The following is an 11210-nucleotide window of genomic DNA, read 5'->3' as shown; positions in this document are numbered from 1 at the left end:
TGCCCTGCATCCCTGCCTCTCTTCTTCTATCCCTCTAACAAGCCACACATGTTGCTCATTTGTCTTATGTCTCCTTTCAGCCCTCATGCGGATCACTCCAGCTGCATCTCATCTGCTCCCTCATTAGTTGTTTATAAGAATGCCTCCCAGTCCTGTACTCCGCAGTCTGCTCCAGTGGTTTCTCTTTTTGCCTTTTGCTTGACCTCATACGTTTGTTTACCCTGTTCCTTTTGTTTAATAAACCCCTCATTTTTTGCCCTCATGCCTGCTTCCGCCTCCTTTGAGTTTGGAACGTGACACTAGACATTATTCACCACAAAGAATTGAAACACATGCTTTTCAAAGCTTTATTTACAGACAGACAACATCGATTTATCACTGGCAAGCCGGGGGTCTCTGGGCTCGAGTGCCAAAGCTCTGCACTGATAAGAGTGTGAGTACAAGGACAGAACTCTGTTACTAAGGTGTAAAATGTGGGTGGGACTGCCCTGGGAATAAACCACTGCAGCTGGATGGGATTGGTGGGATTGTGTTGCTGGGGTCTTGCTGTCTTCAGTGTCCAGAGTCTTGAAGGTGGAACCATTTTTCCAAAATTACTGCTCTGCTTCAATACAGTCGTGCTATATCCAGTTTGGGTGAAAATAGATTTAACCTGGAACAGCTCACTCACAGCTATGTATATCGTTATTTATATATCAGATAGCTCTCTGTTTTCCGGGGTTGTCCCCCGTCAGCCTCGCTAGGTTATCACGCAGCCTCCCTTCTCCTTGTAAGGGTTCCTATCCTCAGGCACGCCTTTCACCAGGGGGTCTTCTCCAACGTGAGCCTCAACCCAGTCTGCCAGCTCCTTGGCTGTCGTTGAAATCTATGTGTGGAATATAGACAAGAACAACTGGATAACTGAAGAGCCTCTCAAGCAGAACCAAGACCTCACTGTGCATCATTGTCATTGTCAGACACTTGCTAAATTTAATTGTTGTTTATTTTCATATGGTTAACAATGAAGAAAACTGAAGGAGATGTTTATAAATGTTTGGTGAAAGGAGCAATATCCTTCTGAATCCTTGTGCATTACGGCTATAAATCAGCACTTCTTTCATATATGTGACATTATACTTATTCCAAATTAAGTTTATCTCTCACACATACCCTGCAAATACACTTTATGGAAAAAAGTATTGGCACACCTGGCCATTACACTTACAGGAACATTTATGACATTGCATTCTAAATCCATAGGCATCAATATGGAATTTAGCACTGATGTTGGATCTGAAGGCCTGGCTCGCAATCTCCGTTGTAGTTCATCCCAAAAGTGTTTGACGGGGTTGAGGTCAGGGCTCTGTGAGGCCCAGTCAAGTTCTTCCACACCAAACTCACCCAGCCATGTCTTTTTGGACCTTGCTTTGTGCGCTGGGGCACAGTTAGTCATGTTGGAACAGAAAAGCACCTTCCCCAAATGCCCACAAGTTGGAAGTATAGAATTGTCCAAAATATTTTGGTATGTTGAAGCATTAAGAGTTCCTTTTACTGGAACTAAGGGGCCGAGCCCAACCCATGAAAAACAACCTCATATCATTATCCCTCCTCCACCAAACTTCACACTTGGCACAATCCAGTCAGGCAGGTAACGTTCTCCTGGCATCTGCCAAACCCAGACTCATCTATCAGACTGCCAGACAGAGAAGCCTGATTCGTCACTCCACAGAACACATTTCCACGGCTCCAGGGTCTAGTGGCGGCGTGTTTTACATCACTCCATCTGATGCCTGGCATTGCGCTTGGCTATGTGAGGCTTGCATGCAGCTGCTCGGCCATGGAAGCCCATTCCATGAAGCACACAGTTTTTGTGTTGGGGTTAAGAGGAAGTTTGGAACTCTTCAGTTAAGTCGTCAAAGTGCTGGCGATTTATATGCACCTAGCGCCTCAGCACTTGACAACCCCGCTCTCTTACATTACGTGGTCTGACACTCTGTGGCTGAGTTTCTGTTGTTCCTAAATGCTTCCACTTTGCAATAATACCACTTACAGCTGACCGTGGAATATCTAGCTGGAAAGAAGTTTCACTAACTGACTTATTGCAAAGGTGACATCCTATGACAGTATCACGCTTGAATTCACTGAACTCTTCATAATTACCCATTCTTTCGCAAATGTTTGTAACCCTGACTGCATGGCTAGGTGCTTGACTTTATACACCTGTGGCAATGGATCTGAATGAAACACTTGAATTCAACGATTAAGAGGTGTGTCCCAATATTTTTGTCCATGTAATATATATTCTCAACCAGTAGGTGGCAGTGGAGAGGTGCCCCACTTGGCTGCTTACAAGACGCTCTCACCGGCATCCTCTCGTTTTTCACCTCCTTCTGGAGCTGCTCGAGCTCCATCTTGAGGAGCTCCTTATCAGACATGTCCCGCGCCATCCTGCCATGATCAGTAGCAGCAAGAGAGGACAGGAAGAGAGAATCAGTCGCAGATAGTGATGGGAATAACAGCTCTTTGAAGGGAGCTGGATTTTATGGCTCCATTCCTTTCCAAGAGCCATTCAAAAGAAAGCACACTAAGCGCACATGGAAAAGTGAAGTATGAACTAGGCTTCAGACATCCCAGCAATATAATATCATCTGCATGTGTAGATTAGGGTTAGCAGCACTAACTTAGTCATACTGCCAGGCTTGCATTATACACAATGTACAAGGTGAAGCTATGTCCCCCTGCTGTGTCAGTGCATTTGACACTTTGAATTTGCTCTCTGTAGGAAATGTGTTATGTAAATAAAGTCACCCTGCCTTGAACACAACTCATGCAAAACTTAATATTAGAAAACTTTTTATTGGCATCAACAAACAAGTACAAAGAACTTTTCTGCAAAACAGATAATTATCTGAATGGTGTGTATACAAATAGCTGACAAATCCTGCTCTTTCTTTCTATAAGGAACCCAACGTGACTTATTTGTACATATTTTTAGGGCCTGTGTTACAAAGAGAATGTACTGTTCTTTCATTTATGACCATTGACATTAGGTTAATCATTCTGCTTCCTGCTTATTTCTTGTGACTGGCTGGTTCTCACTAAGAACATAAGAACATAAGAAATTTACAAATGAGAGGGGGCCATTCGGCCCATCAAGCTCGTTTGGGGAGAACTTAACTAATACTGTAGCTCAGAGTTGTTAAAATCTTATCTAGCTCTGATTTAAAGAAACCCAGGGTTTTAGCTTGTGCTACACTAGCAGGAATTCCATACTCTTACTACACTCTGTGTAAAGAAGTGCTTTCTCAAATCCATTTTAAAATGTTCTCCCGCTAATTTCCACTTATGGCCACGAGTTCTATTATTTCAACTAATATTGAAATAGCCATTTGGCTGAACAGCATCCAGACCTATTAGAATCTTATATACCTGGATCATGTCCCCCCTTAGTCTCCTTTGCTCGAGGCTAAACAGATTCAGCTCAGCTAACCTCTCCTCATAAGACATTCCTCTAAGACCAGGAATCATTCTCGTAGCCCTACATTGCACCCTTATTTATTAAAGTCTAAGCTATAGTACACATAATCTGATGCATTTTCAGCTAGTTCTCAACTCTTGGTTGATTATGGATGGAGAACAGCTTATGGTCATGGTTCCATAGTCATGGTTCACAGACTACGCTACATTAGAACTTACTGCTAAGTCTTAGGTGCTATAAATGCATCAGAAAAAGATTTCCACAAATCTATACAAAGACTGTTGCATATGCATTACCACGCATGAAAAGCATTTTGGCTGGGAATGCTTTCAAATACACACCTCTACTATGAGTTATATAATAATTCAGTTTTTCAAGAAGAATTTACCCGTGGTATTTTCATGCTTTGAACTATCTGAGCTCTTTACTTCCCTCAGGACACGCTCTGACTCCACACCAAACACATTCCCTTTACAATTCATCCAACCATCATCCAACTGCTTTTCTTAGTCAGGGTTGAGAGCCTGAAGTATTGCAGATAGTGGATAGGATTTAATCACAGGGCATTTCCTTTGTAACACAGGCCCTAAAAAATTTACAAATAGTTAAAGATGCTGAAACTCAGATCATTTCCTTGCTTGTTGAGGACCAGCCTTTCAAGATGCATTAGTGCTAATGAGAATGGGTCGGTCTGGCTGCCACCTCCCTGTTCTGCTGAGGTTCTCTTGTTTTCACAAAAGCAGAATGTTTAATGTCTGCTTCTCCATCTGCAACTCGTCAGGCTGGTTTGGCCCCACACCAAGGCCTGCCCTCGCTGGACTAAGAGGGGCTGGCCAATTGCTTTTTGGGCTGGTAGGCCGTCAACTATCAGTTCCACACTCATGTTTTAATCAATAACGTCTGAGATACATTTGCAGAAAATGACATTGAAATAAATTCCTTTGGTAAGTTTTTGTTCCAGTAGAAAGAGGAGGTTCATCCAACCTGTCTTGGAATGACAAATGCACTGAGAAAACTGAAAAATCTGCAATTCATTTTGCAGGGTTTAAGTTAACATCTATGTGTATGCAAGCGCTTCTGTATTTTTTTAACATGTGGTCCATTTTCCAAAATTTAACTCACACAAGAGGCCTAGAGGAGGGGTTTGGAGCACGGAAATGTCATCAACTACACACTGGGGTGGGTGGTGGGAGGTATGAAAGCCTGTCATGTGGTTTTCATAACATGAAAAACACTAAAATATTGTATTACTTATTTCCCATGTTTGAAATGAAAAAAATCTCAGTTAGATGTAGTTATTTTCCAAGGCTTCTCTGGTTTAGACATGAGAGAAAAACAAAGGATCCTTAAAAATATATGTGTGTCTGTGTGTGTGTGTGTGTGTGTGTGTGTGTGTCTGTGTGTGTATAAGGACAACATTTCATGAAAGGCGGAAAAGACTTACCTATCACATGGAGGGACTCAGGGCAAATCCAAAAGGCCCTGATCTGGAGCTGCACCAGCCGACAACAGACCGAGAGCTCTGTGCTTGTCCCTCTTATCCTGTGACACCTCACCAGACCCCACCAGGTTTTGGGAGAGAGCAGAGTAGGACTGGGGTGACAAGATAGATCAAGTGATGTCACCAATCCTCCTGATTGGATTAAAGAAGCAGGCTGATTAACCTAATGTCAATGGTCATCCACGAAAGGACAGTGACCTTGGGAAGAAAGGAAGGGAGATCCAAGGAGAGGATTATCACCTGGGCAGCGTTGACACACAGCCTGTCATCCTCCTCTGCTGCTGTGTTTATGTTGGGTATTGCCCAGGTAGAGCAGAGGCATAGCCTGCCCTCATCCTCTGATGCAGGAGGCACAGTCTGTCCTCATCCTGTGATGCGGGTAGAGCAGAGGCACAGCCTGCCCTCATCATGTGATGCGGGTAGAGCAGAGGCACAGCCTGCCCTCATCATGTGATGCGGGTAGAGCAGAGGCACAGCCTGTCCTCATCCTGTGATGCGGGTAGAGCAGAGTCACAGCCTGTCCTCATCCTGTGATGCGGGTAGAGCAGAGGCACAGCCTGCCCTCATCATGTGATGCGGGTAGAGCAGAGGCACAGCCTGTCCTCATCCTGTGATGCGGGTAGAGCAGAGGCACAGCCTGTCCTCATCCTGTGATGCGGGTAGAGCAGAGGCACAGCCTGCCCTCATCATGTGATGCGGGTAGAGCAGAGGCACAGCCTGCCCTCATCATGTGATGCGGGTAGAGCAGAGGCACATCCTGCCCTCATCATGTGATGCGGGTAGGGCAGAGGCACAGCCTGCCCTCATCCTGTGATGCGGGTAGAGCAGAGGCACAGCCTGCCCTCATCATGTGATGCGGGTAGAGCAGAGGCACAGCCTGCCCTCATCCTCTGATAAAGGTAAAGCCCACGTCCTGAGGTGCTGTGTTTATATGTTTAGATGGGTGGTACGTGTCAAAGTAACATCTACATGAATTCCTGGACCTAAGGTTTCCCAGCAGAACATTGCCCAGAGCATCACACTGCCTCCACCAACTTGCCTTCTTCTTATAGTGCATCCTGGTGCCAACTGTCCCCACACACGCATGCAGCCGTCCACGTGATGTAACAGAAAACGTGACTCATTAGACCAAACCACCTTCTTCCATTGCTCCATGTTCCGATTATGACGCTCACATGCCAGTTATAGGCGCGGAGGACGGGTCAGCTTGCTCATTCTTCCTGCTTTCAACACATCAACTTCAAGAACTAACTCTTCCTTTGCATAATATATCCTTTAATATATCCTTGACAGATGCCAATTCTGTCAAATGGTATCAGTGTCATGGCTGATTGATAAGCCCTGCGTATTGTTGGTTCCAATTCAGCCAAAATGTGACAAACTCCAATCATAGTATTGCTAAGTAAAATGTATAATAGCCAAACCATACCATCTGGAATCATCATTTCCGCATGAACAACACAGCAGCCAAGGTCTGTATTTACAAGTATAAGGTTCAACTACACTGTCTGGAATTTCCATCCATTTTCCCTGACCTTATTGCGATTCACTCTAATTTCCTCAGGAAGACGAAGGACGGGCAGGCATGAGATTGAAGACTTCTCCTACATATGTGGTTAGCTTTTCACAAGAATAACATCTGAAGTTTGGGAAGTCACCTTGCAGTATTTACACCACCAAATGATTGAGAATGGCATGCATTTACAAAGGACAAAACATGACCAGCACCGGAATCACCTGTCAGCATAAATCAACACCGCAAAAATGCACCCAAAACCGTGACATGCTTGTTTGGTCAGCCTAAGAATTTTTTAGTTGTAGCAATTACAGCAATTAATTTTCTATCCTCCTGAGACCTCACCCATTCATTTATGTCCATTGTAGTGGACATTTTGTTTTTGCATCTATCTTTTCACTCATGTAAGGAAACATATTTATTCCTGTTGTACACCAAAGAGGACATGCTGTGAAATTAAAAATAAGAATAAATTAGAAAAAATCTAAATTGTAAGTTAAGACAAATAACCTAAAAGTGAAGGACACTTTTTATCTCGGGTGCCAGGAGGATATAGTTTTTGTAGGTTATCAACAAAATAGAATACAAAGAATTTGGATTGCCCTTGTTGACATTTTTTATCAATTTCATTCTCTAGCACATAAAGAAACATTAAATTAATATAAGTTGATGGTATCATGTCTAGTGATTTTGTCTGCATGCAATAGTAAATACAAACAGAATGACTGGAAAAAGAAACAACCTTTTTGATTGTATTTCAATAGTTAAACATGGCATACCAGTGAAGGAGGCCAGCCGTCGTACAGAAGCCCATTTTGCCACATCCCATCTCTACACTTTAAATGAGAACCAGGAGATCAGTATATCCAAGGGCAATCTCTTTGCAGCCTTTAAGTCATCGGTTAAGCTTATTTGACGATCTGCAGCATCTTTATCTGCTCAGGATTAACGGCTGTCATTCTTGATTTAGTTAGGAAGCGGTTTGCAGCTGCTGTGACGTCGGGGACAAAAGGTTCATCAAAGAAACAATGACCCCCCCCCCCCCCCACCAGCCCAAAAACACTGTTTCTTATAAATTAACTATGATGAATTCAGGATAATCTAATAAGGATTAGAAAGGACGGCTAACACACAGCTAAAGCAATGTCCTCCAAAAGATTTAAACTAGTCAAGATTAAATATACAGTTTGCTTTAAATCGCCTAGGAGAACATGGTCATTTGCTTCTATGGAGTGTCCCGTGACGCAAGCAGCACGGTGCTGCCGTGGTTAGCAGTGGTTAACAGTGGTTAGCAGTGGTTAGCAGTGGTTAGCAGTGCTAACAGTGGTTAACAGTGGTTAGCAGTGTTACCTCGCTCCCATGGGACCAGCGTTCATGTCTCCAGCATGGCTCCATGTGCGTGAAGCTTGCATGTCTTCCTTGAGTTGTGCTGGGGTTTCCTCTGCCTGCTCCAGCTTTTCCACAAGCTCCAAAAGATGCTGAATGGGAGACACCAAACTGCCCAGAGGTGTGTTTGTTGTGTGAGTGTGCCCTGCCATGGGTTGGCGCCCCATCCTGGGTGTGTGAGTGTGCCCTGCCATGGGTTGGCGCCCCATTCTGCCTTGTGCCCCTAAGCTTTGGGAAAGGTTCCGAACCCACTGCAACCCTGTATAAGACGAGCAGTTTCAGAACATGGATAGATGGAGTAATGCCTAAGGATTGCTGAATTTGTAATTTTTTATTTCTTTCAGCTCTGCCTCCAGCTTTTGCAAAAACGCTGGTTCCCAATAGGTGTCCTCATAGTTCAGAACATCTCAAAAGCACTATACACTGTTGTTCATTCAAGGTGTTTCTTTTCAGGTCAATAGTTGAAATTATTAGTTTGTTCATTTAAACGTAAGTTTCATATTAATGTTCATGTTGGAACCTATTATTACAGGCTAAACTGAATAAATTATTTACACTGCGGCAACTTCAAATATTTTATATTATCGATTACGCCACATATTTTAAGTTGATTGAACATTTAATTTTTTTACCATAAAATGACTTAACAGAGCATGAAAGACTTGAAGTACAGTATTGTTAAATTTAAAAAAAGACTTTTTTTTTTACTTTTCTTGAAATTACACACACGAAACAGAATGTGTTGTGATGATAATTAAGTAACATTGGGTAACGAGGATCAAAACCACCAGGCCACTATTGTCATATTGCACACTAATCTGCTTCTATACATAATTAGGTCAAGTCGTTTAAGTAAATCAGCTTGCAAGGAATCATGAGGATGCATTAGCAATACTGGTTGAAGTAATTTTTTTCATTACAGATAAAGGATAATTGTAGATTATGTCTCCACCTAGTGGAGAATGGTAAATCAGTATCTTCCATGAAAAGTGATCAAGTTCTAAAAATATTTCAAGGCGGATGGTGGGGATCAAATTTTTGAAAGGAGGGGCTTACTGTTAAATATTTTGTGATTTATCATGCATTTACTAGGTTAATGCCAAACTGTTGTTCAAATGCTGCTGCAGTCATAGAAAAGCATTTGTCAGAAGTGGGATGTGAACCCACACCTCTCTACAGAGACCAGAATACCCATTATTTTTGAAACGATGTCTATCTTGAGTCTGGCGCCTTAGACCGCTCGGCCATTCTGACAAAGGCGTTTAAAACAATATCTCTCATTGCCTTCACCTTTCCCAATAATACGGTGAGTGAAACAGAAGGAACACTTTGGGTTTAGAGTACTGGTTTAACTTTAACCTGAAGGACTGGGTGAATACCATGCAGTTGGTCAAATGCTGCTGCAGTCATTAAAAAGCATCTGTCAGAAGCGGGACTTGAACCCACACCTCCCTTCAGAGACCAGAATACCCATTATTTTGAGAAAGATGTCTATCTTGAGTCTGGCGCCTTAGACCGCTCGGCCATTCTGACAAAGGCATTTAAAGCACTATCTCTCATTACCTCCACCTTTCCCAATAATACGGTGAGTGAAAGGGAACAAATACTTGGGGATTAGAGTACTGGTTTAACTTTAACCTGATGGACTAGGTTAATACCAAGCAGTTGGTCAAATGCTGCTGCAGTCATTAAAAAGCATCTGTCAGAAATGGGACTTGAACCCACACCTCTCTTCAGAGACCAGAATACCCATTATTTTGAGGAAGAAGTCTATCTTGAGTCTGGCGCCTTAGACCGCTCGGCCATTCTGACAAAGACATTTAAAGCACTATCTCTCATTACCTCCACCTTTCCCAATGATACGGTGAGTGAAAGGGAACAAATACTTGGGGTTTAGAGTACTGGTTTAACTTTAACCTGATGGACTAGGTTAATACCAAGCAATTGGGCAAATGCTGCTGCAGTCATTAAAAATCAACTGTCAGAAGTTGGATTTGAACCCACGCCTCTCTTCAGAGACCAGAATACCCATTATTTTTGGAAAGATATCTATCTTGAGTCTGGCGCCTTAGACCACTCGGCCATTCTGACAAAGGCATTTAAAGTACTATCTCTCATTACCTCCACCTTTCCCAATAATACGGTGAGTGAAACAGAATGAACACTTTGGGTTTAGAGTACTGGTTTAACTTTAACCTGAAGAACTATGTTAATACCATGCAGTTGGTCAAATGCTGCTACAGTCATTAAAAAGCATCTGTCAGAAGTGGGATTTGAACCCACGCCTCTCTTCAGAGACCAGAATACCCATTATTTTGAGAAAGATGTTTATCTTAAGTCTGGCGCCTTAGACCGCTCGGCCATTCTGACAAAGACATTTAAAGCATCTTCTCTCATTACCTTCACCTTTCCCAATGATACGGTGAGTGAAACGGAACGAACACTTGGGGTTTAGAGTACTGGTTTAACTTTAACCTGAAGAACTATGTTAATACCATGCAGTTGGTCAAATGCAGTTATTGAAAAGAGTCTGTCAGAAGTGGGATTTGAACCCACGCCTCTCTTCAGAGACCAGAATACCCATTATTTTGAGAAAGATGTCTAGCTTGAGTCTGGCGCCTTAGACCACTCGGCCATTCTGACAAAGGCGTTTAAAGTACTATCTCTCATTACCTCCACCTTTCCCAATGATACGGTGAGTGAAACGGAAGGAACACTTTGGGTTTAGAGTACTGGTTTAACTTTAACCTGAAGAACTAAGTTAATACCATGCAGTTGGTCAAATGCTGCTGCAGTCATTAAAAAGCAACTGTCAGAAGTGGGATTTGAACCCACGCCTCTCTTCAGAGACCAGAATACCCATTATTTTTGGAAAGATGTCTATCTTGAGTCTGGCGCCTTAGACCACTCGGCCATTCTGACAAAGGCATTTAAAGTACTATCTCTCATTACCTCCACCTTTCCCAATAATACGGTGAGTGAAACAGAATGAACACTTTGGGTTTAGAGTACTGGTTTAACTTTAACCTGAAGAACTATGTTAATACCATGCAGTTGGTCAAATGCAGTTATTGAAAAGAATATGTCAGAAGTGGGATTTGAACCCACGCCTCTCTTCAGAGACCAGAATACCCATTATTTTGAGAAAGATGTCTATCTTGAGTCTGGCGCCTTAGACCACTCGGCCATTCTGACAAAAGCTTTTAAAGTATCTTCTCTCATTACCTTCACCTTTCCCAATGATACGGTGAGTGAAACGGAACGAACACTTTGGGTTTAGAGTACTGGTTTAACTTTAACCTGAAGAACTATGTTAATACCATGCAGTTGGTCAAATGCTGCTGCAGTCA

General features: G+C 42.8%; 1 protein-coding gene and 8 non-coding genes across 9 annotated transcripts; all 9 read right to left on the bottom strand.

The window, feature by feature from the left end:
* Positions 1-367: 367 nt before the first annotated feature.
* On the bottom strand, positions 368-9245 carry gngt2b (guanine nucleotide binding protein (G protein), gamma transducing activity polypeptide 2b). Its single transcript, XM_072712432.1, has 5 exons — positions 7254-9245; positions 5199-5606; positions 4902-5090; positions 2343-2427; positions 368-865 (listed from the first exon to the last, which is right to left on the bottom strand). Exons 4-5 carry the CDS (start codon positions 2424-2426, stop codon positions 740-742), a joined length of 210 nt encoding a protein of 69 aa, XP_072568533.1. The 5' UTR covers position 2427; positions 4902-5090; positions 5199-5606; positions 7254-9245; the 3' UTR covers positions 368-739.
* On the bottom strand, positions 9003-9114 carry trnal-caa (transfer RNA leucine (anticodon CAA)). The gene is made up of 2 exons: positions 9077-9114; positions 9003-9048 (listed from the first exon to the last, which is right to left on the bottom strand). It is a non-coding gene; the product is annotated as a tRNA-Leu (tRNA).
* A 36-nt stretch (positions 9246-9281) lies between the features above and the next one.
* On the bottom strand, positions 9282-9393 carry trnal-caa (transfer RNA leucine (anticodon CAA)). Its single transcript has 2 exons — positions 9356-9393; positions 9282-9327 (listed from the first exon to the last, which is right to left on the bottom strand). It is a non-coding gene; the product is annotated as a tRNA-Leu (tRNA).
* Positions 9394-9560: 167 nt separating this feature from the next.
* Positions 9561-9672, bottom strand: trnal-caa (transfer RNA leucine (anticodon CAA)). Its single transcript has 2 exons — positions 9635-9672; positions 9561-9606 (listed from the first exon to the last, which is right to left on the bottom strand). It is a non-coding gene; the product is annotated as a tRNA-Leu (tRNA).
* Positions 9673-9839: 167 nt separating this feature from the next.
* Positions 9840-9951, bottom strand: trnal-caa (transfer RNA leucine (anticodon CAA)). The gene is made up of 2 exons: positions 9914-9951; positions 9840-9885 (listed from the first exon to the last, which is right to left on the bottom strand). It is a non-coding gene; the product is annotated as a tRNA-Leu (tRNA).
* Positions 9952-10118: 167 nt separating this feature from the next.
* On the bottom strand, positions 10119-10230 carry trnal-uaa (transfer RNA leucine (anticodon UAA)). The gene is made up of 2 exons: positions 10193-10230; positions 10119-10164 (listed from the first exon to the last, which is right to left on the bottom strand). It is a non-coding gene; the product is annotated as a tRNA-Leu (tRNA).
* A 161-nt stretch (positions 10231-10391) lies between these two features.
* On the bottom strand, positions 10392-10503 carry trnal-caa (transfer RNA leucine (anticodon CAA)). Its single transcript has 2 exons — positions 10466-10503; positions 10392-10437 (listed from the first exon to the last, which is right to left on the bottom strand). It is a non-coding gene; the product is annotated as a tRNA-Leu (tRNA).
* A 167-nt stretch (positions 10504-10670) lies between these two features.
* trnal-caa (transfer RNA leucine (anticodon CAA)) lies at positions 10671-10782 on the bottom strand. The gene is made up of 2 exons: positions 10745-10782; positions 10671-10716 (listed from the first exon to the last, which is right to left on the bottom strand). It is a non-coding gene; the product is annotated as a tRNA-Leu (tRNA).
* A 161-nt stretch (positions 10783-10943) lies between these two features.
* trnal-caa (transfer RNA leucine (anticodon CAA)) lies at positions 10944-11055 on the bottom strand. Its single transcript has 2 exons — positions 11018-11055; positions 10944-10989 (listed from the first exon to the last, which is right to left on the bottom strand). It is a non-coding gene; the product is annotated as a tRNA-Leu (tRNA).
* Between the last annotated feature and the right edge of the window lie 155 nt (positions 11056-11210).

The sequence above is a fragment of the Paramormyrops kingsleyae genome, chromosome 5 (assembly GCF_048594095.1).
Source record: "Paramormyrops kingsleyae isolate MSU_618 chromosome 5, PKINGS_0.4, whole genome shotgun sequence".
NCBI classification, from domain to species: Eukaryota; Metazoa; Chordata; class Actinopteri; order Osteoglossiformes; family Mormyridae; genus Paramormyrops; species Paramormyrops kingsleyae.
The sequence above is the reverse complement of the archived record's forward strand: the minus strand, read 5'-3'. Positions and strand labels throughout refer to the sequence as shown.

Coding starts and splice junctions, on each gene's coding strand:
- gngt2b (XM_072712432.1), bottom strand. CDS start 2,426: ATGGCGCGGGACATGTCTGATAAGGAGCTCCTCAAGATGGAGCTCGAG. Junction 866..2,342: donor TGAAAAACGAGAGGATGCCG/GTGAGAGCGTCT, acceptor TTCCACACATAG/ATTTCAACGACAGCCAAGGA.